Below are 26,139 nucleotides of genomic sequence, written 5' to 3'. Positions count from 1 at the left end.
GAGGAAATAATATCCGCAGCAATACCAATATTTAATAAGGGTCAGGTGGGGAAGGACGTTCAGAGAAGTGGAAATGCCAAAGAAAGACAATGCAAAAGATATATATTTATATAATAAACTTTAATGTGCAATCATTATTAAATATTTAACCGCTGGACAAAAATATTCATTAAAAAACTTTTTAAAATATTCCCTTTGACCATTAAAAAAAAAGAAGAAGAAGAAGAATATTGATTTGACTAGAAAACAAGAAATACAGACAACATGAATTCCACCTAAAAATCCAGCTGTGCAAAATTATATAATAATCGATAATAATTGCCTACACGTCTCTTCATCGCGCATATAAAAGAGGTTAAGCTAAAATGCTGGCTTTTAATTTAACGGCTTAATGGCACCGAACCCGATGGGGTACGCTGCTAAGTTGTGAGTCCAGTGGATACAGTGAGGGGGCGAGATGTTTATGATCTGGGTGAAGCCCTGGTTGAGTTTTTGTTCCGGGTGGACATTCTACATCCTGAAGCATCACAGGTGTTGACCTTACGCTGGAGAACAGTCCTAGACCTTGCCCTGGCTTTGGCTGACTTCCGCTTGGTCCTGTAAGGAGGTGAGGATGGTTTCTTTGCAGGAGTCAGAGCTTTTTTTGCAACTCTCTGCCCCGCTTTGCGGCGTCTGCTTGCTGGTTGGTCCATAGTTGCCTGTGCGTGGTCAGCTTTCGGCTTAGTCCCTGGAACCTTAAGAGAACCGTCTGTATGGGAAGGAGGTTTTGCTCTCGAGGAGCTGCCTGTGTGGGATGCAGAGGACCTTATCTGTCCAAGGAGGAAACAGCTGTTGCTGGAGATGGAGGATCGGCTGAACAGGCCCTTCCTGCTCGAAACAGAAGAGCCGGGCTCAGAGGGGCCCCCGCTGTCCAGCCAAGAGCCAGAGGTAGAAGCGCAAAGGTCTGCCATACTACTCTCACCCCGACCCTTTCTAGAGCCTCGAGGTGATCGTCCCTGCGCTGAACCGTGGAGTTCCTTGTTGATGTCTGGACTGAGGCTACGGAATAACTGTCTAACATGGGAGAAAGACTTTGTAGTAGGGGTTGAGGGCATCCCTCTAGGTGGAGTCTTAAGTATTCTGTTGGTCAGGGGGTCATAATACTTGAGAGGAGTCTTTTTGTATTTGTATTTAAGCGTACATTCCTCATCACTTGATTTCCGCTTTCTACCCACTCTTTTAGCTGGAGTGGGCTTAAAGGAACCCTGTCCACCATCTGGGGAGGAAAGAACGTAAACCACAGTTTTAGGCTGTAGAGGACTCATAATCTTACAATAAGATGCAGGGAGCTTGAGTGCACACATTCTTGTTTTCATGTCTGGTGTCCTCTCAGGACTCGGGTCCTTCTGAGTCTCGCAGATACTGAGCAAGGTGGCAGTTTCTGGTAACGTTTTCCTTCGCACTACAGGGCAGTTCAAGGGTGCAGTTTGCGTTCCGTGGCTCACCTTCACCACTTGACAGCGTGATGCCATTCGGTATATTCGATGCCTAGTCTTCCTAAACACAGGTAGGTGTTTTGAGTCCTCCTCATGATGCTCAATAAGAGGCAAAACATCTTTATGCTCAAAATCAGCCAAGTTTTCCTCTTGATTCCTCCTCTTTTTATCTTTCCTGTGGTGCTTCCCAAAATTAGCCAACGACTCACTGTCAAAATAGCAACGAAAGCGACCCTGTCGGAACTCTCTCACCAGGCATTCTATCTTCAAGTCATCCTCATACCTTACTTGTGCCCACGTCTTTCCCACAAAAGATGGTGGTATGTGAGGAAGATCTGGAATGATCTCGTCAGCCTCGTTCTCTTTAGCTTCCCCAGGCTCCATCTTCTCACTTTCCAACACAGTATTCAGAGCTGTGTCCAGCTGGGCTTTGTACCCTTGGTCCTCAAGGTTTATATGTACCTGCGTAAGGCATGCGAGACGTTTATCCTCGGTTGTGGTTTTTTGCAAAGCTGCCTGAAAGGTGTTGTCCCATTCATCACTGTCTTTAGACTCAGTGGACTGCAAGCTCAGGTGGAAAACACTTTCGTCCTCCTGGTTGGGTTTAGGACTGCGACCATAGCAGTGCCGCTCGATAACCTCTTCGATTACCTCACGTATTTGGTCTGACTTTTCGTTGAACGCCTGTTCCCTGTGTGGCCCCTTCCAGGGTGGTAGCACTGCAGTCCTAGCTAGCTGCAGGTGCCCATGCTGGGCTTTTGAGGTAATGCACTTTGTGACTGGTGATGTAGGGGTGCCTGGGCTTGAATCATTGTCTTCTCGATGTCTATTTGTTTTTCTGTGTGCTTTCCTGTGCTGGAACTTCTGGGATCCAGGAGTCTGTGAGCTACAAGTCTGTTGGATTTGTGAAGTTACTGTTTGTGGCAACAGTTTTGATGTGTGTTGTTTGTCTATACCAGATTCGCTACTAGTCCTATGTAAGAACCCCTGTGTGGGGGAATACCTTTCAGGGAATGGGGGTTCAACTTTCATTTTTACTGTTTTAAGGCTGGTTTGTGCACTTGTTTCTATCGCAACACCCAATGGCATAGCTACCGAAGTGCTTGCTCGTTCTTGACTCATACTACATGTGGTGGTGGGTTCAACTTTCACCATCTGACAGGATTCTTCATCAGAGCTGAGCATTTCCTCTCTGGTCCCAACAGAGAGCCCGTTGTCCTCTGATCTACAGTACAATTCTGATAATACTTCTCTTGGAACCGGTAACGTACTCAGGCAAGGTAAGTCAGCATGGGAAGGACTAAACAGATAGAAAAATGAAAAATGAACAGTGTAAAATTAGTGTTGCTTGAAGATTGCAATATTTATTAAGACAAATATTATAAGATTAGTGTAAGATGTTAATTACAAAGACATTAAGATTACGAATGAATACTGGTAAACCAAAAAGTATGCCATATACAATATATCTCACCAGGCAAAACTAACCTAATGTAGAAAACTAAGAAACGATAACTTAAATATCAAACATCAAAAGTACTGTCTAGTTCTTTCAACAAAGTAAGCTTGAGAACGCATTTTAGATTTTTAAAATGAGGAATTCCATGCAAATATTAATCCTGAAAGCTGTCGGGACAGCTTTCAGGATTAATATTTTAAACTGACACCAAGTCTACATTCAGCTTTATTCATTCTTAAGTTTATTTTTATTTTTATTTTTACTGTAGCTGTTTGAGACTACAATTAATCACATAACCATATACTGTCTTTATAATCAACAGAATTTGATGAAAATGTATAGTCTCCATAAAGAATTAGCCTTGAACGCAGAAAAATTATAACAAATAAATAAATAAATAAATAAATGTCTTGTGAATACTGTTTGATGGTTTCAAGGAAACATCACATGTAGGGTGGCACAGATTCCATTTAGCTATTTGCAATACTAGGAAATAGTATTTTTCTTTTCAATTACTGAAACCATGCATGTCAGTAGATGAGGATACTCATTTAATATTGTTTTCTTGGAAAACTACTAAGCTTTAAAATGTTTTATTTTTTTTACTGAAGCACTTCACAGTTAAACAGCATTTTTATCGGACTGGAAAACATCAAATCCGACCCGAGTTCATACAGCTCACCCATAACGCTGAAATTAAATGGCTTAAATGGTTTATCAGCACACCGTGTGTCGTTGTAGCCATGAGGATGGTGATGAAGCACGTCCTGGAGGAATCTCTCCAGCAGGCTTCCAGAGGACACATTTGTCCTCGCTGCTCGTACCACCACTTCTCTGTGCCGGGTGCTCTGGATGTGCTACAGAGTTCCACAAAAGAAAATGGTAGGTTAGTTTCAATGTACATTTAATGAACTACTAAGAACATAGCTACAAAACAACATAGGATGATGGGGCCTCAACGAGGTCTCATTTATTCAAAAGTATACATCACAGATTATGTTTAAACCATTACAATGTGTGTAATGTTCCAAGTTCAGCATATTCAGATGCATACTGAGTTTGCAGCTGCTTGTTAATTTACATCAATATGGTTTATTATTAAAATATCATTAAGAACCCCACATGTTAGAACAAGCACCAATCAATATAAAGTTGAAATATAAGAGATAAATATTTTCTGTGTGCCACTTTATTGTAAAGAACAATAGATTCTATATATAAATTTTTATTATATATATAAATAATAATATAAATAATAATAAAAATAATATAAATAGGGTGTGTTACGCTGCCATGTGATGCAGCAGGAGCAGCAGTTTGAAAAGATGTGGCTGGCTGGCTTTACGTGTCTCGGAGGAAGCCTTTACCCTCCCTGCTTGGTGGTTAAAAGCAACACTACACAGTAGAGAAGAACGAGGTAATATACCTGCTCTATGCTGTTATACACGACCTGACAGTAGCTGCAGAAGCCCTGTCGCTGCGAAGGGTTTGAGGGACCAGCGACAGGCTGTTCCAAGCTGCTGGGCCTATGTCATCAAGAGAACAGAAAATTAACAAATTCTTAACCTTAAACATGACCAGTGCACACTAAGCTAAAAATATGAATGGTTCCTATTTAAAAAAACAAAAACAAAAAAAACTTCTGATAAGTACAACCGGTATCCCATCTAGAGTGTATTCATCGTCAGTAACCACTTTAAACCTGGCGAGTGTTGCATGCGTTTCTACTGTGACCGTATCCAGGATATTATCCCTTCCTGTTAAAGCATGTAGTTCTTGGCCATGTTGAATAGCAAAACTGCTCGCGAAACTACGTCTAGGGTCAACGCCAAGCAGAAACAAAACAGATCTTTGTTTTGTTTATTGTGTGATCACACAAACTCACCTGCTGGCCATGTTGGTTTGCTCCCTATCTGCATCTACAAATTAAAATTATAATGTTAAAAATTAATAATAATATTTAAGTTGCATCCAAGCATTTTCCTTATTGTTTGGAGATCTGGGAAAACCCATCAGATGTCACTGCAGCATAAAACAAACAAACAAACAAGAAAAAACTAAACACAATAACAGCTTTTCACTTTTGGAGGTAAACATATTTTTAAAAAAAACAACAAAAAAACCAAATTTAACCATACTTCTGGATGAGATAGAAAATAGAAATATTTCTGTTCGGGAAAGCTTGTAGTTTTTACAACTATATATAGTAGAAAATGCCAACGAATTCGTCATGTGAAGGGTTTTCCCAGGCCACCGAATAAATTAAATAAATGTTGACATTAAAACGACAAAGTGAAAGAAATCACTGTATGGTTCATACTTCCAGCAGTGGGTGTGGGTCCCTCCTCCAGAGGCATATTACTGTCTGAAAACACCAATAGTTAAGTTTTCTCTGTGACAGAATGTGAAAAAGGTCTAAAAGAAAGCGAAATCTGAGTGGGGTGATCCAGTATACTCACCTCAGGAGGAGAGGTGGGGAACTTCACAGGGATTTCAAATCACATAACTGCAGAAACAACATGTCAAAGATACCAGATAACACTGAGATCATTTAAAGCTCGCATCTGAAAGGAAGCAACACAGACAAAAAGCGACCATAAGGAAATGTTGGAGAATTTTGGGGCGTTCACATTTCTCAGGAGACTTTCTCAAATTTAGCCAGTGGTGGCTCAGGGTTACTGAAGGTCAGGAGTTCAAGCGTCAGCACTGCCAAGGTACCACTGTTGGGCCCTTGAGCAAGGCCCCTAACCCTCAATTGCTCAGTTGTATAAATGAGATAACAGTAAGTCGTTCTGGATAAGGGGGTCTACCAAATGCCATGAATGTAAATGTAAATGAAGCAACGGAACAGTCTTTATTGAATGAACACTACATTTCCATATTGCACATTTCGCTCAACTTTCGCCTCATGAAATTTAAACTTTCTTTTCTTTTTTTTCCTGGAACGTGCTGATACTTCCCAAAAAGTATTCCCATTGTTTTGGAAAAATTTGGCGCTTTATTAACAATTTAACATGCTGTAGAAATTCAATTGGTCAACTTGTTTTGCCACACAAACATTAAGAGAGGAAGGAAAAAAAGGCAAGTTAGCTCGATTAGCCAGCTAACCTTGGCCTGCGCGCGCTTCCGCCCAAATACATCATCCTGGATATATAGTGCACTATGTAGGGTGCACAAACCCGCTACACACCCCCCACTGTAGTGCGCTCGTATACGTAGAGAGAAGCAATTTGGGACGCGGACATTGTTTCGCTCGAATCAACTGAACGACCAGTCGGGTTAGCTAGATATATCCTAAACACGTTCATCTTCCCGGTTACGGTAATAAATATTTGACTTTTTCTTAATACATATATAATCAGTCAAAAAACGGCACTAAGAACACAAACAGATGTTTCAGCCATATTAGCTACTAGCAAGCTACTGGCAGGTAGCACAAACGACAAGTCTAGCGATTTATTCATTTTTGGGAATTCGTCATGTGGCCAGACCAAGCAATGACATGAGTTATTTAAAGCGCACATGGATAAAAAAATAAAAATATTTGCAAAAATATTAACGCGAGTTCTGTACTTGCTTTCACCTGATTGAAAATGCTACTTTCAGATCCCATCGGCATCCGTATTTGGCGCAGCTCTTTCCGGGGCGTGACGTCAATAGAAAGCGCGGGAACCCGCCTTGGTCCTCACAGGATTTAACAACGGAAAAAAACTTTTACTCGAGTCAAATGTTTGCCATGAAAATGAGATTTCCGGGCCTGTTACCACATCCTTAAAACCTTCCATTTTTATTCCATGGCCGAGGAGGCCTCAGTAATCAGTCAGTTTCTATTTACCCCATTAAATAACAGGGGTACCACCATTTCACCATAAACATCAGTCAAGAAAATCCCTCCCTTCAACGTATGGGCTATATTTTACCAATTATATATGAATAAATTTAGTAAATATCTTCCTGCCCTGCTGAAATATCCAGTTTAGATCACCAAGCTACCAGTCACTGTACACAGGGTGGGCTGGTCAAACTGGTTCAGTGAAAGTTCTGAAAAATCACTACTGCTACTAGCACATCATCATAGACAAGTCATTTTAAGATTGTAGAACAGCAAGGTAATTAGAACGTCTCAATCATACTAGTCAAATCATAAAAAGTACAGGGAAGCTGGAAAAGAAAGACCATCAGCTTAACCAGCCCATCCTATGCTTTGGGCATTTTCAGACCAAGCTGGATTGATTGAAAACACAAAGAAACACAAATTTTAAGTGCTATTTTATTGTGCAAGGCATTTCACTGTGAGGTTTTAAATCTTGTTGAAAGCTGCAACGTCCATGGACTGCACATAGTCTTCAAAAGCAGTGATCAGCTCTTCCAGCTGATCGGTTCCGACTTTGTCGTCTTCTACCACGCACGCGATCTGCAGCTTCTTAATGCCATAGCCGACAGGCACAAATTTGGCTGTGAGGCAATAAAAAACAGTTATTCAGAACAGGTTCACATGCAAGACACAGGTTCCTGGAGTACCCTGTTCCTGTACATTTTAATGGTTTCCCAGCTTTAATACATAGACTTCAACTCAGGATGGACTGGTAATCAATCCCTACAGGATTTCACAGTTGTTTATGGTTGTGGCCAAAAATATTCGACTTTGTAGTGCAATTTGGAAAAAAAAAAAAAAAAAAAAAAAGCCACTACAATTTACAGAGAATTACTTGAATTGTCAAAATTGCAAATGCACAAAATTGTTTTGCACGGTCTTTCACAGTAATGTTTGTTGGTAAATGAGACCAGTCAGCTGCACATGAACCGAAGAGGACTTTGACTGAATGTGCGTTATGACGACATCGTGACATGTCATGGCTCAAATCTGCAGAAAATCTAAGTTATTGAAAAATTAATATTGCAAGCGCTTGATTTTGCATAAAATTTTGCCATTGCAAAAAAACAACAACAAGACAACAAAAAAAAAACCCCTCAAAATCCTGGAGGGACTGACCAGTTGAGCCAGGGAAAAACACTAAAACATACAAGTCTGGTCCACAAACAGGGTTGGGAACCTGTATTGTAAGTAATGCATGTAATGCTATTAAAAAAAAAAAAAAAGACACAAGATAGCTTTTCATTGACCAGATTAGCAAAAATCCAAATTAAAAAACAGCAGACTTACACTGGCCCCAAACCAGACCGTCCAACTCAATGCTGCGAACACACTCCTCAAGCTTAGACATATCCGTTTCGTCATCCCAAGGCTTGACGTCCAGAAGGATGGAGGACTTGGCGATAAGGGCGGGCTCTGTAGGAGCATTTTAAAAAAAAGTCAGACATGGAAAAACCATACTCACACAAAGCAGGAATACAGACAAGTAGGAAACTGGCTAGAATTCAGGTAGGAATACGAGGGTCCATCATTCTATGCATCAGCCGAAAGATGGTGATAAGATGATCATCATTACACTAGCCAGCCAAAAATTGTTCCATCAGGGAACCGTTTGAAATCTCCAATGTTAAAATGCAGCTATAAAACTGTTAGACTGAATCTGTAATGCACAACAAAGTGAACACAAAACACATACTTTTAGACTTCTTTTCATTGTAGGCTGCTAGTCTCTCCTCCTTGATCCTCTTGGTCTCCTCATCCTACGAAGGCCGGGGGTGGGTCAGGGGGAAAGACATTAGTTCATTTTTCACATTAGTGGAAAAAAAACCCCCATTTGTTCACTCTGAGGTCTAAACTGACCATTTCGACAAAGACTGGTAATCAGGTATGAAAAGGTCCATCACAACGTCAGCCGAAAGATGGTGAGAAAATAACTCATCACGCAACCAGTAGAAGAGCTTAAATGCCACCAAACTGACCTCCTCTTCGTCAGAACCGAACAGATCAATGTCATCATCCTCCTCCTCTTCTTCTTTCACAGGAGCTGCGCCACTGGTCGTGTCCTCCACACCAACAGGACCGTACTGACCCAGAGGCTTCTTCACTCCTGGGAGGCTGAAGTAGTCAGACAAGGCAGAGTAAGTTCTACATTCATGCACATGGGCACATAAGGAGTCAACTGCCTCCCAGGTACATCAGTGTTTAAATGATTGTACATCATCTACTCAGGCGAAAGATGGTGATAAACTCATCACAAACCAGGGATGACTCTAGCCTTAATTCATTGTGCCATGAAATAATAGATACCTGGCCTTCTCTTTCTGGTAAGACTTGATATGGTTGAACCAGCGAAGAGCATGGCACAGGTCTGTAGGTGGAGCACCAGACAGCGCATCAAATACAGCGACATCAGCCTGGGATGGTACGTAGCTACAAGACAAAAAGCAATAGTAACTGATTAGTACAATCAACACGTCTCCCCAAACTTTTGTGGAGCTGAACTTTCACGTTAATTAGAAGCAAAGGAAAAATTATTTTTTGAAGCTCTCCTTTAATGGTCATTCCACTGAATAAAGCTTGGGCTGTCAGAACCTTCAACCATGGGTATTCTATGATTAACAAATGGTGTAGTTGATCCAAGTCATGTATTTATAGCAGTATGGAGAGGTGCGAGTTAGACTTGCTTGGGGTTGGAATTCAGGTAGCAATCACGACTGTATTATTATTATTATTATTTAAATCAATATAAATTTGTTTAAAGTTGGAGACCATGTAGAAAAATAAATAGAAAACTTGATCATGTATGCATACTACACCTGAAAGAACTGCAAGTTACTGAGTCACTCAAAAAAAAAACAAACAAAAACCCACACATCTGCAACATAGTCATCTTGAATGTAATGTTCCTTAGAAAACACCAGTGACAGAGACAAGTATAATTTGAAGATCTTACACGGGTTAGCAATAAATACCCAATACAACCAGTTACTTTCTACTGAAGTGCTTGTGTATTGTTTTCAGTGCTAATAACTTACTTAAATGCTTTTGCACATGTGTATCTGCACTCCTAATACATGCTTGCAGATTCAATTTTTTTATTATAATATCTATATTATAATATGCATTAGACGATATAAGGCATGGCTGTGACAATATATACATACAACTGAGTAAAAGAACAAGAGTAATAAATTGTGAATTAGGTTATGTACAAGCGGCAGAAACAAGATAACGGGTGGCGCGTATATACACGGTTTTACGTGACCTGCCAGCCGCTAGAAGAAACTGCCGCCATGTTTAAATTAAAATATAAAGAATAGTTTATTAACTATTCAATTTCTACACGTTACATTATAAATAGCAATATCCATCAAATAAAATCTGCGTTTTTGGCGAGCTTTTTAAACGAGAACAGGCTTTTCCCCATCTCCAAGCCTGCGTTTATCGTAAAACCCCGAATATACGCGCACACCAGTCTTGCACGGTGGCGCAGGTAGAGGCCTGTTAGCTAGTGCGCTAACAAATAACCAAAGCAGGATCAAAACGCGTTTAAAGTGACTCACCCCTCGATATAGCTCTTATCTGCCAAAAAGTCATTTAAGACTTTAAGGCCTGCAGGAGTTTTCAGATCACCAAAGCCCATTGTTGAAAGACTCTCTGAAGACCACGTGGACACAGGACAGCACGGCGACTTAGAGGAAGCGCGAAGGAACGAGAAAGGAACACGTAAAAGCCTTTATACCGCTTGACGCCATGACCCCTCCTCCTCCTCCCCCTCCTTTTCCTTTTGTCTCATACACGTTACACTTTTCTAACATTTAAAAACGTCAAAATGATCTTAACTAAGCAAAAATGTCGTTTTCTTTTCCTCTCAAAGGTCACATGGTGCTCAGAATTAAACTCGAAACGTATGGACTCGTGAACTAATATTTATCGTGAACTTTTATAACACATGAAAATAAAATAATATCATTGAGGAATTATCCCCCCGACATAGCTGATACTACGTTAACATCAAGTTATAAAATGTATTTTATTTTCATTTTGAAGAGAAAGCAAATCAACGGAAGTGACGCTTTAGGTCAGAGTTCAAACGAGCAGCTCATAATTAATAGTTTTTAGGAAATAATTGTTATTTATATAACTGTTAGTCACTATTTAAATCCAAATTGTAACGACACGTGTTTTTGTTTTTACCTTTAAAGTTATATGATCAATTTCCGTCTTCACGAAACGTGTATTTTTTTGTCCCACCCGTAGTCGATAAAACCTGTTAGGATTGGCTATTCAGTCCAACAAAAAACGCAATCTACCAATGAAATACTACTACCGACTGTGAGCGTGAAGGACTATCCAATCATCACGCCCGATACTGGAGTGAACAGAATACAGGTGGGAAGCGTATTGCATTGAAAGCTCCTTCATAAGCGAATGTATTACGGGTGCGCTCTTTAGTAATCTAGCGGAAATATCTACTATATAGCTATTTATCTCTTTATTTTCTTTTATTTATGTATTATTGTTTTGGTATTATTATTATTAGTTTGTTTGTTTTATTTTTATTTCATTATATTTTCTTTTTTATTTATTTTTATTATTATTATTATTTTTTCCCCTACCAATCTACTGCCCACACTCCAGTTCAATAGGTGGCGGTAATGCACCTTTAGTGGTTTGCCAACCGCCATTAAAAACAAAAAGAAGAAGAAGACTTACGGTTGCGCTGTTCTGGTCCAGAAGGCCAAATAGCGTCAAGGTAAGAAACACGATTTAATTTCGCAGTATCGGTGGCTTACAGCTGGCTCATAGCTGGCGTATGGTTGTCTGTAATATCATACAAAGAAACTACAGGCGTGCTTTTGCGAGGGCGAAGTGTGTAAAAGGCGAGACGTTCTGTCTGCCCTTGGTTTGACCAGCGGTTTAGCTTCTTAGCGCTAGCTATGCTAAACCTGCAAAACGTCAACACAGAGGGACACGACTGGAAGTGGTTTTAAACGACTGGAAATGGTTTTTAGACCAGTGTTGAGGTTTAAAATGCATTTCTCTTTAGCGATTTATGTTTTAGCTCGATAAAGGTGCGCACTTGGCGTCGCAAGAGTTTTGACATCAGCGTTGTTTCATGCAGCCCCGTGTCATAACATCCTGATGTTTGTGCTCTCTCTTATGTTTGTCTTGTACTTGTCTAGAGGGGAATATCTCAAACATTTTGCAGTCAGCGATTTAAGCATAAAAACGGTAAAAAACAAAACAAAACAAAAAAACACCAAACAAAAACCTGTAACTGCGCTGGTTTCTGAACAGAATCCGGCTCTCTGAATATCAGGTTCATTATTTAAATCTGTGCAATAATCTTTTCTCGTCTCTTCTAGAAATTTCCTCCAAGTTTATAGACCGAATTGTTTTGTTGAGTTCATGAGATATTAAATCAAACCTATTCTATTCAAATGACCTGGCAACCCAGCTTATAATTACAGGAACTTAATAATAATAATAATAATAATAATAATAATAATAATATTTATTCTTCTTATTATTATGTTGGATTTCCACAACTGACAAACAACAACAAAAGAAAGAAACACGGACCTCACTTTGAAGGAGGTAGCTTCAGAAGCTAGATCATATTCACCTTCGGAAGCTTTATTTTAATACAATTATAAAATAAACATTTTTACTCTTACAGTTCACTGTTATTATTTGTTTCTGTTACTTTGTTAATGAGGGAACTTCTAAGAAACTTTAGCACCTTGTTTGGTTTCATTACTTTCATCGCAAGGGGACACAAACCTTTGGACCGGACTTGCTGTAGATACAAAAGACGCACGTTATATCAGGGATGTAAAATACAAAGATTTATTTATTTATTTATTTTTTAAAAAAAATTTACGGATAGGAGGCACATTTATTCTTTCTGCCAGAAAGGTTTACACTGCATCTGGTTGAGACTAGAGGTGTACGTTGGAACTGTGATCCTATAGAGAGCAACAACAACCAAACAAACAAAAAAAAGTCATGTGTGCAGGAGGTTTTTACTTTCCTGCAGGCGTGAGTGAGCGATATGATGTAAAAGCTTCCGATATGAAGGTTTTACGACAAGCGAAGACCACTGCTGCGTCCCAATTCTGCACTAAAAGTATGTGCTCCCTTTTGTAAAGGAAAAGTGCATGCTTTTGAGTGCTTAGGAAAAGAGTATGCAAGTACTAAGACATACAGTTGCAATCAAAATGATTCAACCCTCATTGCAAATCAGGTTTATTGTCAAAATGTACAGACTTTCAGCTGTTTGCAATGAATAAATCAAACAAAAGCAATTGAAATAGTTCAACACAACGAATGCTTCAAGTGGTTTCCACAAATTCAACTGAAAAGGCAGCTTATAATGACTTCTCCAGTCTCAAAATTATTCAACCCCTTCATGGCAAGCATCTTTAGTACTTAATAGAGCACACTTTTGCTGTTATGACCTGCTGCAAACGAGAAGCTTAGCCAGACACCAGCTTCTGGCAGCGTTCCTGAGGAATCTTAACCCGTTCCTCGTGAGCAATGGCCTCCAGGTCAGTAATATTCTTGGGTTTGCGTGCTGCAACCGCCGCCTTCAAATCCCACCAGAGATTTTCTATGGGGTTCAAGTCAGGTGACTGTGATGGCCCTGTATAGTCTTCCCGGACTTCTTCTGCAACCAAGCCTTGATGGAATTTGAGGTATGCTTGGGATCGTTGTCCTGTTGGAAGATCCAATGACACCCAAGCTTCAGCTTCCTCACAGACGGCATGACGTTTTCTCCTAGGATTTCCTGATACTTCAATGAATCCATCTTGCCTTCCACATGCTGCAGGTTTCCAGTGCATCATTTTGAGACTGGAGAAGTCATTATAAGTTGCATTTTCAGTTGAATTTGGGGAAACCACTTGAAGCATTCATTGTGTTGAACTATTTCAAATTCTTTTGTTTGATTTGTTCGTTGCAAACAGCTGAAAGTCTGTACATTTTGACAATAAACCTGATTTGCAATGGGGGTTGAATAATTTTGATCACAACTGTAAGCTGCATTCACTCCATGTCGCGTCGCAATTGCCGTAATTACGAGATTCCTACTCGTAAAAAGCATTCACGTCCTCGTAGAGCTCAGTTACAACTTGTAAACTAGGAATTTTCTGAGAGCTCCGACTTGTACCACATGACCTCCGCAACGTCATGTGGAAACACTCAAAATGGCGGCGGCTTCAGCGGTAAAATGTAGTTATCTCGTAATATTTTGTATAATTGACTATTATTAATGTTTCAGTAATGCAAGATTAATGTGAAAATAAACGAAAGACATACAATACAGTTTCATGTAGCTAGCACAGAATTGGATAATCATTTAATGTATAATTCGGAGTCCGAGGATGTGAGCAGCTCCGAGTAGACCGTCCAGGTTGTCGTCTGGTAATAACGGTAACATTTCCACATGGCGTGAACGCAGCCATACCAACACACCATGTAACGGAAGAGAACCTAGTCGCCTAGTTACGTACACTCACAGTAAACAAACTCCTCGCCGTGTTTCAGCTTTTCTTCATTCATTATATCATTTATGCCATTTAATTCGTCATTCCCTTGATTTATTTTTCATTTCACCTCTCTAAAATGCGTCCCCGACGTTACACTCCTCCGCCATGTATGCAGGTTGAATTCGGTGTAGCAAACCATCACAAAACTCCTCCTCCTTCACGCAAGGAGTTGTGGGCAATGTTAGCTGAAAGTGTCCATGAAGTGACGCTTCAAAAATCTATTGGAAATAGTCGACCATCGGGGGTACCTTTGGGACACTCATTTCAACATACTTCTTAGGACTCGGGAACCACTAATTCTTATCTCGGGTGCTATTTAGGATGGATCGTAGGCGAATTGGGACGCAGCGCACGCGCATTCATTAACACACGTTTACAGCATTCATTCATTCACTCTTAGTAACTGCTTGGTCAGGGTCTCGGTGGATTACGTTAGACTGCAAGTTTACATTTTGAGAAATAGAACCAACGATATTTACTTGAGCATGTCACAGGCAGGTGCAAACAAATATAACTACGTGAACAAGATTTAAAAAAAAAAAAAAAAACAGTCCTGCATACATCTGTAGTTGAGACTAGTTATGACTTCGAGTGATGTAGCTGAGGTTGAGGAACTGTCAGAGCCACAATTCACACATCATACTGACAGTGCTGGCATTTCTGCGTTTTTTTCTAGTGTTAGTAGAGGGAATTGTAGTAGGGTTCATATTAAAGAAAAAATAAATAGTTTCCAGTTTAGGCTGTTTAGGGTGTTGTCCGATGTTGTCCTTCAAACATCGTGTAAATTGAAGACTATGAAAAAGGGATTAAATGTATCTATGGGTTATACTATACATAAAAAAAAAAGAATATTATATTTAGAAAACTAAAAAAGAACCGATTGTCCACAAGCTTTAAACAGAAGTTAAATCACTTTTAAAAATGCTAAAAAAGAAAAACAAAAGCACAAACTAGGTGTTCAGTGGAAAGAGGCTGAATGTTCTGCAGTAACACACCTTCACTCATCTGAACACAGTAACATGTTCCTTTTATTCTGTAAACGGATGACACTTCTTATATTTCTATACAACTGCATGTTCTAACCCCATTACAGTTACTGCTCTCATAAAAACACACTTGTTTCTAAATATAGCATCAAACAACATATTAGATCAAAATGAATATTTTACTCGGCGTATTTGCGCTTCCTTTCTATTGCGCTGTTTCACTGACGCGTGCGCGTGGACTCGCGCTCATTCAGTGACGTTTAACGGAGACTCGCTCGCTGTCAGGACGAGGCTTTATGTGAAATAGAAATACTGGCGTGAATTTCGAACGTTTACAGATAAGGATATAAAGGTAAACATGTCACTTCTGCACTGAAGAAAACACGTCTGGAACACATTAAACGGATTAATCTGTCGCAGCATCCGACACGACAAGCCACGTTAATACACTTACGAGTTTGTTTGAAGCGCTTAATATAAAACACTCATGTTTTGGACGACCTGGATCGTGCAGTTTTCCCTGAGCAGCAGCTCGCTCTGTGATCTCCGCTGTTTTACAGATGTGTTTTTCAAATGCGTTGTGAATTGACATAACTGACGGTGGTTATCCACAGCGACGTCACAGACACGACTAATCCATAATGAAATTCGTTGTCGATTATTTTACTTATTCATTATTATCGATTAGTTGTTGCAGCCTTAGTTACATTCCTAATGTGTACTACTATACATGCTGATGATTTTTAAAATTTTTCTTTATTTCTCGACAGCGTCATGTTGCGTTTGCCAGCAGTTGGTCGGGCCCTGGCTGGGGCAGCCCACTGTAAAGGGAACCTCACCACCCCTAGCAATGGTAAAACTACACACATCTCTGACAACATGCACAAAGTATGTTTAAAAAAAAAAAAAAAAGCTGATAAGCTCAACGGCTGAAAAACAAAATGAATGTTTCTATGTGTGAGCTTAAAGCTTTGCATCACATCTTAGTTTCTATATCCTATGCAATTTCTTTGCTTCCTTTGCCAATCCTTTTCCTTTCCGTATTCTCTTCAAAGCTGACTCAGAATTTGACACAGAACAGAAGCGCTTTATTGTTGTGAGATGAATTATGTCGTGCTTTTGTTGATCACAGTAAGGACATCAGTCCGGGCCTCGAGTAACCTGGTCGAGGTGTTTGTAGATGGCAAGCCTGTGATGGTGGAACCCGGGACGACTGTACTTCAGGTGAGAAGCATCACTGACCTGTAGCGTTCACTGATGGGCGCTAGTTGGCCATTTCACGCGTAAACATTTAATAGGTGACCTGAAACGTATTAAACCGCTCGTTGTTTTCACTCAGGCCTGTGAGAAAGTTGGAGTGCAGATTCCTCGTTTCTGTTACCACGAGCGTCTGTCTGTGGCAGGAAACTGCCGTATGTGTTTGGTGGAGATCGAACGAGCACCAAAGGTATCATTTTCTTAGAGTAACCTCATAACTCTAACAGATGCAGTGTGTGTGTGTGTGATTTATATATCTATCTATATATATATATATGTATATATATATATATATATATATATATATATATATAAGCTATCAAACTGGACAGCAAGCACATCAACTACAGAACAACATCGTCCACCGTCTTGTTTGTTTTGAGTCGAATGGGTCACATGACCCGAAAATACGTCACTGTTTTGTTTTGTTTTTTTGTTTTTTTTAAAAAAATATCTCAGTTTTCTCAGGTCCACGCTACAACGTGAGAACAGCGTTTTCAAACGTATCCGCTTGGGAGAGCGTTTTCGAAAAGCCCAGTGCTTGGCGTGGACGGAAGGCCAAAACGTAGAGAAAAAGATGCGCTTTCAAATTTATCCAGATTAATGAATACAGGCTCAGTTTTTACCCGTGTTTAAACGGGAATAGGTCAGATTTAACTGATGTTAGATTTAATTAAAGCTTTATTTATGAACATAGGTGAGCCAAACGTTCCATCCTGAACAAAAATAATAAATATTTCTTATGAACAAGACTCCAAAAGAATTGAATCATACACCTGAAAACAGCGAATAGAATTATCTCGTGTTTTAGGGACGACGTGAAATCATGCCTGTACAATAACCTCAAAAACATGAGCTTCTTATACGCAGATCTGCTTATTACACAACTGTACGACGAAGAAGCTGATAAAGATCCACATATGAGCATTTTGATTCATATCTTCTATCTAATGTCGTTGTCATTACCTACATTTAGTAGGTTATTTAGTAGTGATTTATTAAGATTTATTTGATATACTCCACTTATTCTACGTAATGATAATATCGACTCGTATTATTTAACTATAAACATTTTTCAGGTTGTTAAAACAGTGCAATCAAGTTTACACACACTCTGACCAGATGTGAGTTTGAACAAACAGATGATGATGATGAAGCAGGTGGAATATGCGCTTGGTCGTGCTTTTTATTAGATTATCACTATTACAAAAATATTATACTATTATCAGAGCAGCTCTTGTTCTAAGCTCCAGGTGAAGTATGATCGTTGTAAAGATTACTTTCTTTAAAACATCTCTGTTCTTTACTTCTAGCCGGTTGCCGCATGTGCGATGCCCGTCATGAAAGGCTGGAACATACTGACGAACTCTGAAAAGACGCGAAAGGCCAGGTATTCTTTCACCTGTAGCTTTACAGCCATGTTTGTTAGTTCTTGCTGAATCATTCGACTGATTTAATTATTTCGTTTTTTGTTAGAGAGGGAGTCATGGAGTTCCTTCTTGCGAATCACCCTCTTGACTGTCCAATCTGTGATCAAGGAGGAGAGTGTGACTTGCAGGTGGGAAGACTTTTTAATGGTCACCCCTCTCTCTCTCTCTTTTATTTTTATTTATTTATTTTTTGTAGTAGTAGTGAATCTTTCCCCTAATGGTTGAAAACTGGCCTTCCATTGTAGGATCAGTCAATGATGTTTGGCTCGGACCGAAGTCGATTCACGGAGGGGAAGAGAGCAGTGGAAGACAAAAACATTGGTCCTCTTATCAAAACGATCATGACGCGTTGTATTCAGTGCACTCGCTGTGTCCGGTGAGTGACCAGAGTTCCAGTGTCATATACCTTTTACTTATTTTATTCTGTTTTGTGCAAGTGAAACTTTAAGGCATATAGATGTACTGAATTTATGTTCCTGAGATTGATTTGATCAAACCCAGAGTCTCATTTATCAACCATTTAGTAAAATTGGGTGTAAATGTTTTCATAAGCCCAATCACGCAGGAGTTTTTACCAAAACATTTTTACAAACGTTTCGATATTGCTGATTGATTTGATTTTTTATTTATTTTCCTTCGTACTCTTGTATTTTGATAAATTGGCATTACCTAGTGTGTTGATGGCACAGCTGATGTTCGTTTAGTGACACCCACAAAACTGGACAAAAGGCAAGGCTGGTCACAGTGGATAGCTTCCAAAGTAAAAATCTTTTTAGCCCATCAGGTCACATGTTAAGGGTATGTGAGAAAAATAAACATTGAGGACAGAGTTTTGATGGAAAAAAATTAGCAAATGTGAGGAGACATTCACCGGTAACTCAAGTATGACTGCATTCACTGGAGTCGCATCGGCAGGTCCTTCTCTCGAGTTTCTGAATTAGATTTTTTTTTAATTTACTCATAATGATTAATCTATGTAGTAAGCTTGGATAGGTAGTTAACTGATATAAGCTAGGACTGGTAAGAATGTTATGATTATAGTGTGCAAGTAGCTGCTTTTTACTCATATAGATTAGGTTTACAAAGAAAACGGATTTCCATTGCCGGATACCCGAGTAATCACGAAAATATTGTTTGTCGCAGCTTCGCCAGTGAGATCGCCGGTGTGGAGGATCTAGGAACCACAGGACGTGGAAACAGCATGCAGATTGGCACTTATGTAGAGAAAATGTTCATGTCGGAGCTGTCCGGGAACGTGATCGACGTGTGTCCTGTTGGAGCGCTGACCTCAAAACCCTACGCTTTCACATCCCGACCCTGGGAGACAAGGTAGTTTAGAAAGACCAGATTAGAAACGGAAGGCAGATAAGAATGTTTAGTAAGCCTCCTATAAAGAGCAGCACCTGGTGATTTATTGTGTGTATTATTTCTGTTAACAGGAAGACCGAATCTATTGATGTGCTTGATGCGGTGTGTTCTAATATCGTGGTGAGCACGAGAGGTGGAGAGGTAATGAGGGTCCTGCCTCGCCTTAATGAAGACATCAACGAGGAGTGGATCTCGGACAAAACCAGGTCAACTTTCCAACAGACTCAAAAATATGAAATTCCTCGATTCTTCTATTTAATTCTGTAAACTTTTATGAGGAGCATACACCTAAGTGTAACACTTGCTTGTAATTTAGTTCCCACTTTTTTCCTCTTTTTTTAATGTTTATTTTTAAAACACTGTTCCTTCTTTCAGGTTTGCCTATGATGGACTGAAGAGGCAGCGCCTGACCCAACCCATGATCAAGGATGCCAGCGGTCAGCTGGTGCCCACTTCCTGGGAGGATGTTCTTACACGTGTAGCTGGCGTGGTAATTATCGTATATAGTTTTGGAGATTTAGTTTTAATGTTGTGCTAAATATTTGCGTGCAGCGTAGGTGATTGTTTATTTAAACTATGTATATGTATATACCCTTGTTTTGTTTTGTATTTTTCGTTACATTTTGTATGCATTTGAATGGATTTGCAGCTCCAGGGAGTCCAGGGCTCTGAGATTGCAGCTATTGCTGGTGGGTTGGTAGATGCAGAGTCTCTGGTAGCCTTGAAAGACCTGCTGAACAAACTGGACAGTGAAGTCCTCTGCACTGAGGAGATCTTCCCTATGGCTGGTGCTGGGTGAGTTCCTTTAGTTAATCTGAAGGGATAAACTCCTGTTATCCAACTCTGGTTGGACACATGTTATTATTTATGAGCCCTTTAGGTGATATGTGAATGAATTACACTCTGAACTCTGTCCCTCACCCAGAACCGACCTGCGCTCTAATTACCTGCTGAACACCCGTATAGCTGGCATCGAAGAGTGCGATCTGCTGCTTCTGATTGGAACAAACCCACGCTATGAGGCTAGCCTCTTCAACGCACGAATCCGGAAGAGGTGCCTGTCTGTCAGCATGGCACTATTTGCTATAATTCATTTTAATGTATTTGAGTCTTTTCATTCTTGGTTCAGCGCTGGCATGGGTTTTATACAAACTACCAAGCCATTTTTACCTCATAACCTTTTTAATTTTATTTTTATAACTCCTCTTGGTGTGCCAAGAATTCTGGAGCTGGTCTAATGTGTAACATTTTAAAGTAATGTTTTTATCTCTTCCTAGTTGGCTCCATAATGAGTTGCAAGTCTCTTTGGTGGGTCATCCAGTGGATCTTAGCTACTCTTACAATCACCTGGGTGATTCCACTCAGGTGCTGCAGGAGATCGCTGCCGGAACGCACCCATACTGCCAGGTAACTCCACCTTTCTTCTTACTGCCATTGTAAATAGTATATCTGTTTTGGTGAACATCTAGTTGATCAGGGTTTCTATCACTTTTTTTTTATTTATTCTAGCTTAACATATTACCTGAATTCTACCAACAATGCTGGTGCTATACCCCTTTTTCACTGCTAAGGTGCTGACTCTGGTTCCAGCAATTGGTTAATATAAGAAATGGCCAGATCTGGGGGTTTGATCGTGCACAGTGTGGAAATAACAACCATGAATGCATTCACAAGTACTACCTGTAGCTTTCTAAAAGCACATCCTTCATACTAAATGAGTCTATACATGCACAAGCATATCAAAAATTATGCATAAGAAAAAAAAAATATGCAAAAATTATGCATAAGATGGCAGATGCAAGATTTACTTGCTTTCAACTATTTAATGCAAGTGCCTCTGCTTTGCAAAAAAGTTTAGCATTAGTAGAACAAGTCCTACTTAGTTTGGTGCAAATGCACGGGAAAGGTGGTTTCTTTCTCGGACCATGTTTGCTATTTTAAAAAAATCGATAACCGTGGCGCTCATTCATTCATTTATTCATTTATGCAGCTTCACTGGACAGTAGAGGTTTGGACGATTTGGATCGATGCATCAATTTAAAAGGCAAAGATTGAAATTAAGTGAAAGCAAACATTCACTGATTCTCAAGAGCCAAGGGGGGTGGAAAAGTTTGAACATGATGATTGGTGTAAATTATTACTTTGTCTTCTGGGAAACATGTAACAAAAATAATAACAATTTACACTGATCACCCTGTTCAAAAGTTTACATCCCCCTAGGTCTTATTGTATCGTGTTGCTGCCTTGAGCATCACTGAATGTTTGCACCTTTATGTAATAGTCGTGTACGAGTCCCTCAGTTGTCCTCAGTGTGAAAAGATGGATCTCAACATCATATAGTCACTGTTGGAAAGGAGTCAAATATGCAGAAGATGCTGAAAAAGTAAAGAATGTGCAGGACCTGGAGGATTTTTCTGAAGAACAGTGGGCAGTTTAACTGCTCAGGACAAACACGGGACTCATGAACAACTATCACAAAAGCATAAAAACAGTCGTTGATCGTCCAGGTAACAACACAGTATTAAGAATCGAGAGTATGTAAACTTTTGAACTGGTTCATTTGTGTAAATTCAGTTATTGTGTCTTGTGGACTATATGTAAACATTTATGTGAAATAGCTTATTCAGGGCAGCACTAAATAAACAACAAAATGTACTTTTTTATGTTCCCTCGTTGTTATTATTATTAATAATAATTATTATTTTTAAATTATTAACATTTTGCAGATTCTGCAAAATATGTAAACTTATTACCTCAACTGTATCAGGATTAGGCAACACTTTGGTGTTGAAAAAGGACTAACTATAAGATTCATCCATGATGGCACTTAATCCTGATAAAACTGTCTCCTGGTGTTAGGTGCTGGCCCAGGCCAAGCGGCCAGTAGTGGTGGTTGGAAGCTCTTGCCTCCAGAGGGCAGATGGTGCTGCCATCTTGAGTGCTGTATCTACAATTGCTCAGAATGCCCGTGTCAGCAGTGGGGTTGATGAGGGATGGAAGATCCTCAATGTGCTGCACAGGTTTGTCTAGTTTCATGTCTGTCTAGCTTTTTGTAAAGTAACTGCCTTGTGTGCGACAACCTCTGTGCCAAGTGCATGTTCAGACATTGGAGATCGATTAGATAGAATGTGCCTAGTCAGTGTATTAGCGAGACGACTGCTCATTAATATCATAAATCATCAATTATAATCGTAGAACAGTTTAGTTTTCCTAAAAGAGATTTTTTTATTGTTAAGTCAACTGTTCAATCAAAGGTAATCTGAATAGAAAATTAACCAAGTGTCTAGAAATGAACTGTTTTTCAAACTTGGACATTAATATCTGTAGGCTGATTTAATGCAGAGGTGTGTGTGTGTGTGTGTCTCTGTAGAGTGGCCAGTCAGGTGGCAGCACTGGATCTGGGTTATAAGCCTGGTGTAGAGGCAATCAGGAAGAACCCCCCCAAAGTGCTGTTCCTGCTGGGAGCTGATGCCGGCTGCATTACTAAAGCAGATCTGCCCAAAGGCACCTTCATTATCTATCAAGGTGAATCTTTCTAGTCTTTCACATGTTACCTCACCAGGGCAGAGTTGTCCAAAAAGACTCACCATTACAGTGAGGGGAAACAAGATCCCCCCCCCCCTTTTTTTTTTTTTTTTTTTTGTATTTGTTACTTCATATACCTCCAGTCCATATATTCACGCAGGTCTTTTGACTTTGTATGTATAAGTATGAACTAAAATTGATCTATTCATAAGCATAAATACAGTTATGTTTAAAAAAAAAACAACAAAATTGATAGTATTGACATTTATATTTTATACGTTTTATGTATGTAAAGGTTACATAAAATAGATCAAGTTCCTGATGTAAATGCTACAAAAAAAATTTATCAGGCAAATTGCACTTACTGTCATTATTAAGACTTAAACATCCCTGCCAATACAATTCGACAGAGTTTAATAATATGCAGGTGGAAAGTTCATTGAACCACACTAATATTGGACATTTGTGGAGTCTGAATTATTTTTTTTTTCTCCATTAATTTCAGTTGCAGTCTTTTTAAATAAATACAATGTTCATGCTTATGAATACTTTATTCTTTTTGTTCCTAATTACAAGTACAAAGTGAAAAACCACTGTAAATTTGAAGAGGATATACTATAGAGGATAATTAACTGACTAAATTATACAGTTCTTGTGTACTTTACATTCACTGCATTCCCAGGGCAATGAGCGTCACACAGCCAACACCTCTCTCTCCTGATGCAGGTCACCATGGTGATGTAGGAGCCACCATGGCAGACGTCATCCTGCCTGGTGCAGCATACACTGAGAAGAATGGCACATACGTAAACACAGAGGGGCGTGCCCAACAAACCAGGGTGGCGGTTACCCCACCTGGTTTAGCTCGCGATGACTGGAAGATCCTTCGAGCGATCTCCGAGGTGTGTGTGCACATGATTTAATATACAGTGTATACTTATTAGTCTGTTTGCAGAGTCTGAACCAGAGAGAAGTAGATACTTTTGGTTTGGTTTAGTTTCACACTGCACATAATTAAACAAACCATAAAGCGCAAAAAAAAAAGTTGTCTGAGGGAAACAAAGATTTGCCAAGTGCATGCAGAAATCACAAAAACTACCCAAGGACGGAGAACATGGAACCGGCACTCAATAAATCACAAGATTGAATAAATAACTATTTAAAAACATACTTTATGTATCGCATCTTGCATTTTTCTATTCATCTTTCCAAATATCCAGAACACATGCAGCTACTGCTCTGCCGTTTGGCTCAGTCTGTCCCTTGTGGCTCAGTTTAGCAGCTCATATCTACAAGAAAATGCTGCAAACAACCCAAAATACACAATATGTTTGAATCAACCCATTTACAGGAAGTGAACCAGAGTCTAATTGCTTTCTCACTGCAATTGATTCACTATACTTTGCTTAGAACTGGACTAAAGGCACCTCATTCAGAGAGACTTGGACTGGCTTTGGGCCACACTAGAGTGCAAATATTGTATTCTCACCTACAAAAGCGAACTGCACCAGGTGGGAAAACACACCGGGTTTCGACTCAAACAGACTAAAAAGCACCCTTCGTGACTTTATGAATGGCAGACCTTCCATTCCATATAAATTTAGTTTTATGTTGGATTTTTTCCCAATTTGTACGGTCTGTTTTGTGTGCGCTAGCTGGCCGGAGTCACTCTGTCCTACGAGACATTAGACGAGGTGAGGAACAGACTGGCAGAGGTGGCCCCCAACCTGGTGCGTTATGATGATGTAGAGGAAGCAAACTACTTCAAACAGGCTAATGAGCTTGCTAAGGTTGGTGTATTTTCTTTTCTTTTTTTTCCCCACTTTGGTTTCTCTCCTTCATTGGGTTTGAATGTATGAGCAGTCTTTTTTTTTGGGATAGTGTTTGTGAGAAACCTGTAAAATGTGCTCTTCCCTTCAGGGGTGGACCAGTCATAAATCCACTTGCTAGCCCACTGGGCAAGTGAAAACTAATTAAGAAGTCTAAATGATGGGGGAGTAAAAAAAAATTATAGCGTAACAATGTAAAAGTATGGCGTACAGGTTACATAGTACAGCACAAGTATCGTGTGCTATAGTTACACCACCAAATTGTCACACCACTGTGAACTGCATGTTGCTTAAATAAACATACCAAATTACATTTATTTATTTTTTAAAAATTTTTTTTCCTTTCTTTCTTTCTCGTGTTGCTGAATGAGAGAGGAAAAAATGCTGGTGTTCAGTAGCCTATGGAGCTTACTCGTCCACCAGGCAACTATCAATTAAAAAAACAAACAAAAAAAACGCGCGCACACAACTAATATCCTAGACTACCGATTTGTCCACCCCTTCCCTTATATTCATCATTGACAGGTATTTAGATGATCTATCTTCTGTTCCCAGGCTGTGAATCAGTCCCTGCTTGCAGAGCCTCTTGTTCCTCCTCAGCTTTCAGTGAAAGATTTCTACATGACAGGTAATCAGTAACTCATTTTCTATAGTGTAGTGTAAACTTTATATACAGTATCTCTCAAAAGTGAGTACACCCCTCACATTTTTGTAAATATTTGATTATATCTTTTCATGTGACAACACTGAAGAAATGACATTTTGCTACAATGTAAAGTAGTGAGTGTACAGCTTGTATAACAGTGTAAATTTGCTGTCCCCTCAAAATAACTCAACACACAGCCATTAATGTCTAAACCGTTGGCAACAAAAGTGAGTACACCCACTTTTGTGAGATACTGTGTGTGTGTGTGTGTGTGTGTGTGTGTGTGTGTGTGTGTGTGTGTGTGTGTGTATATATATATATTTATTTATTTTACAAAGACTAAGACTTTGATGGTATGTCTGTGTGTATAATTCAACAGTTTACTTGAATAGCACTGTGCTTGAACTATAATCTGACAATATTAAAGTATATATATTTTTTTCTTTTCTTCATAGACTCCATCAGCAGGGCCTCCCAGACAATGGCAAAGTGTGTAAAGGCTGTGACCGAGGGAGCGGCAGCAGTAGAGGAGCCCGCTATCTGTTAAAACCCGAACGAATTTAACGTCCGACCCTTCTATTTAAACGCTCTACATGTTGTCCACGTTTAGTTCCCACGCTGAGATCGAGGGAGAACTGCTTTGTTATCAAAAGCTCGTAATGAATAAAGTTATATGATGTACACTTCGTCCTCATGTACACTGTCTGCACGGGTATAAGCACATGAATTCAAATCAC

At 39.6% G+C, this 26,139-nt stretch overlaps 3 protein-coding genes across 4 annotated transcripts; 1 reads left to right on the top strand and 2 right to left on the bottom strand.

The window, feature by feature from the left end:
- Positions 1–119: 119 nt before the first annotated feature.
- On the bottom strand, positions 120–7,045 carry zdbf2 (zinc finger, DBF-type containing 2). Of its 2 annotated transcripts, none has more exons than XM_053637471.1 (7): positions 6,518–7,045; positions 5,394–5,498; positions 5,255–5,299; positions 4,820–4,853; positions 4,361–4,460; positions 3,661–3,791; positions 120–2,775 (listed from the first exon to the last, which is right to left on the bottom strand). In XM_053637471.1, the coding sequence occupies exons 3-7, from the start codon at positions 5,289–5,291 to the stop codon at positions 462–464; spliced, it is 2,616 nt and encodes an 871-aa protein (XP_053493446.1). In that variant the 5' UTR covers positions 5,292–5,299; positions 5,394–5,498; positions 6,518–7,045; the 3' UTR covers positions 120–461. The 2 variants fall into 2 exon arrangements, with proteins under 2 accessions (XP_053493446.1, XP_053493447.1); XM_053637472.1 differs by having other exon boundaries at positions 5,394–5,440.
- A 141-nt stretch (positions 7,046–7,186) lies between these two features.
- eef1b2 (eukaryotic translation elongation factor 1 beta 2) lies at positions 7,187–10,532 on the bottom strand. Its single transcript, XM_053637474.1, has 6 exons — positions 10,372–10,532; positions 9,116–9,238; positions 8,788–8,923; positions 8,505–8,568; positions 8,099–8,224; positions 7,187–7,389 (listed from the first exon to the last, which is right to left on the bottom strand). The coding sequence occupies exons 1-6, from the start codon at positions 10,449–10,451 to the stop codon at positions 7,235–7,237; spliced, it is 684 nt and encodes a 227-aa protein (XP_053493449.1). The 5' UTR covers positions 10,452–10,532; the 3' UTR covers positions 7,187–7,234.
- Positions 10,533–11,252: 720 nt separating this feature from the next.
- On the top strand, positions 11,253–26,085 carry ndufs1 (NADH:ubiquinone oxidoreductase core subunit S1). Its single transcript, XM_053637473.1, has 19 exons — positions 11,253–11,564; positions 16,118–16,200; positions 16,480–16,571; positions 16,687–16,794; positions 17,918–17,994; positions 18,081–18,162; positions 18,280–18,410; positions 19,178–19,363; positions 19,474–19,608; positions 19,778–19,892; positions 20,052–20,197; positions 20,328–20,456; positions 20,680–20,809; positions 22,262–22,422; positions 22,773–22,927; positions 23,654–23,829; positions 24,583–24,717; positions 25,312–25,384; positions 25,858–26,085. The coding sequence occupies exons 2-19, from the start codon at positions 16,122–16,124 to the stop codon at positions 25,947–25,949; spliced, it is 2,202 nt and encodes a 733-aa protein (XP_053493448.1). The 5' UTR covers positions 11,253–11,564; positions 16,118–16,121; the 3' UTR covers positions 25,950–26,085.
- The last annotated feature ends 54 nt before the right edge of the window (positions 26,086–26,139 follow it).

Source organism: Ictalurus furcatus, chromosome 12, assembly GCF_023375685.1.
Source record: "Ictalurus furcatus strain D&B chromosome 12, Billie_1.0, whole genome shotgun sequence".
Classification (NCBI taxonomy): Eukaryota; Metazoa; Chordata; class Actinopteri; order Siluriformes; family Ictaluridae; genus Ictalurus; species Ictalurus furcatus.
The sequence above is the reverse complement of the archived record's forward strand: the minus strand, read 5'-3'. Positions and strand labels throughout refer to the sequence as shown.

Bases quoted from the DNA above. Each gene is read 5' to 3' on its own strand.
- ndufs1 (XM_053637473.1), top strand. From the start codon at position 16,122: ATGTTGCGTTTGCCAGCAGTTGGTCGGGCCCTGGCTGGGGCAGCCCAC. The intron at 18,411-19,177 runs GTGAGTGACCAG...TGTTTGTCGCAG, and splicing joins CAGTGCACTCGCTGTGTCCG to CTTCGCCAGTGAGATCGCCG. The intron at 19,609-19,777 runs GTCAACTTTCCA...TCCTTCTTTCAG, and splicing joins TGGATCTCGGACAAAACCAG to GTTTGCCTATGATGGACTGA.
- eef1b2 (XM_053637474.1), bottom strand. From the start codon at position 10,451: ATGGGCTTTGGTGATCTGAAAACTCCTGCAGGCCTTAAAGTCTTAAAT. The intron at 9,239-10,371 runs GTGAGTCACTTT...TTTGTCTTGTAG, and splicing joins GATAAGAGCTATATCGAGGG to CTACGTACCATCCCAGGCTG. The intron at 7,390-8,098 runs GTAAGTCTGCTG...ATTGCCTCACAG, and splicing joins CGGTCTGGTTTGGGGCCAGT to CCAAATTTGTGCCTGTCGGC.
- zdbf2 (XM_053637471.1), bottom strand. From the start codon at position 5,291: ATGCCTCTGGAGGAGGGACCCACACCCACTGCTGGAA. The intron at 4,854-5,254 runs GTATGAACCATA...TTTAATTTGTAG, and splicing joins ACCCACACCCACTGCTGGAA to ATGCAGATAGGGAGCAAACC. The intron at 2,776-3,660 runs GTGTGCTGATAA...CTATCTGTTTAG, and splicing joins CATGGCTACAACGACACACG to TCCTTCCCATGCTGACTTAC.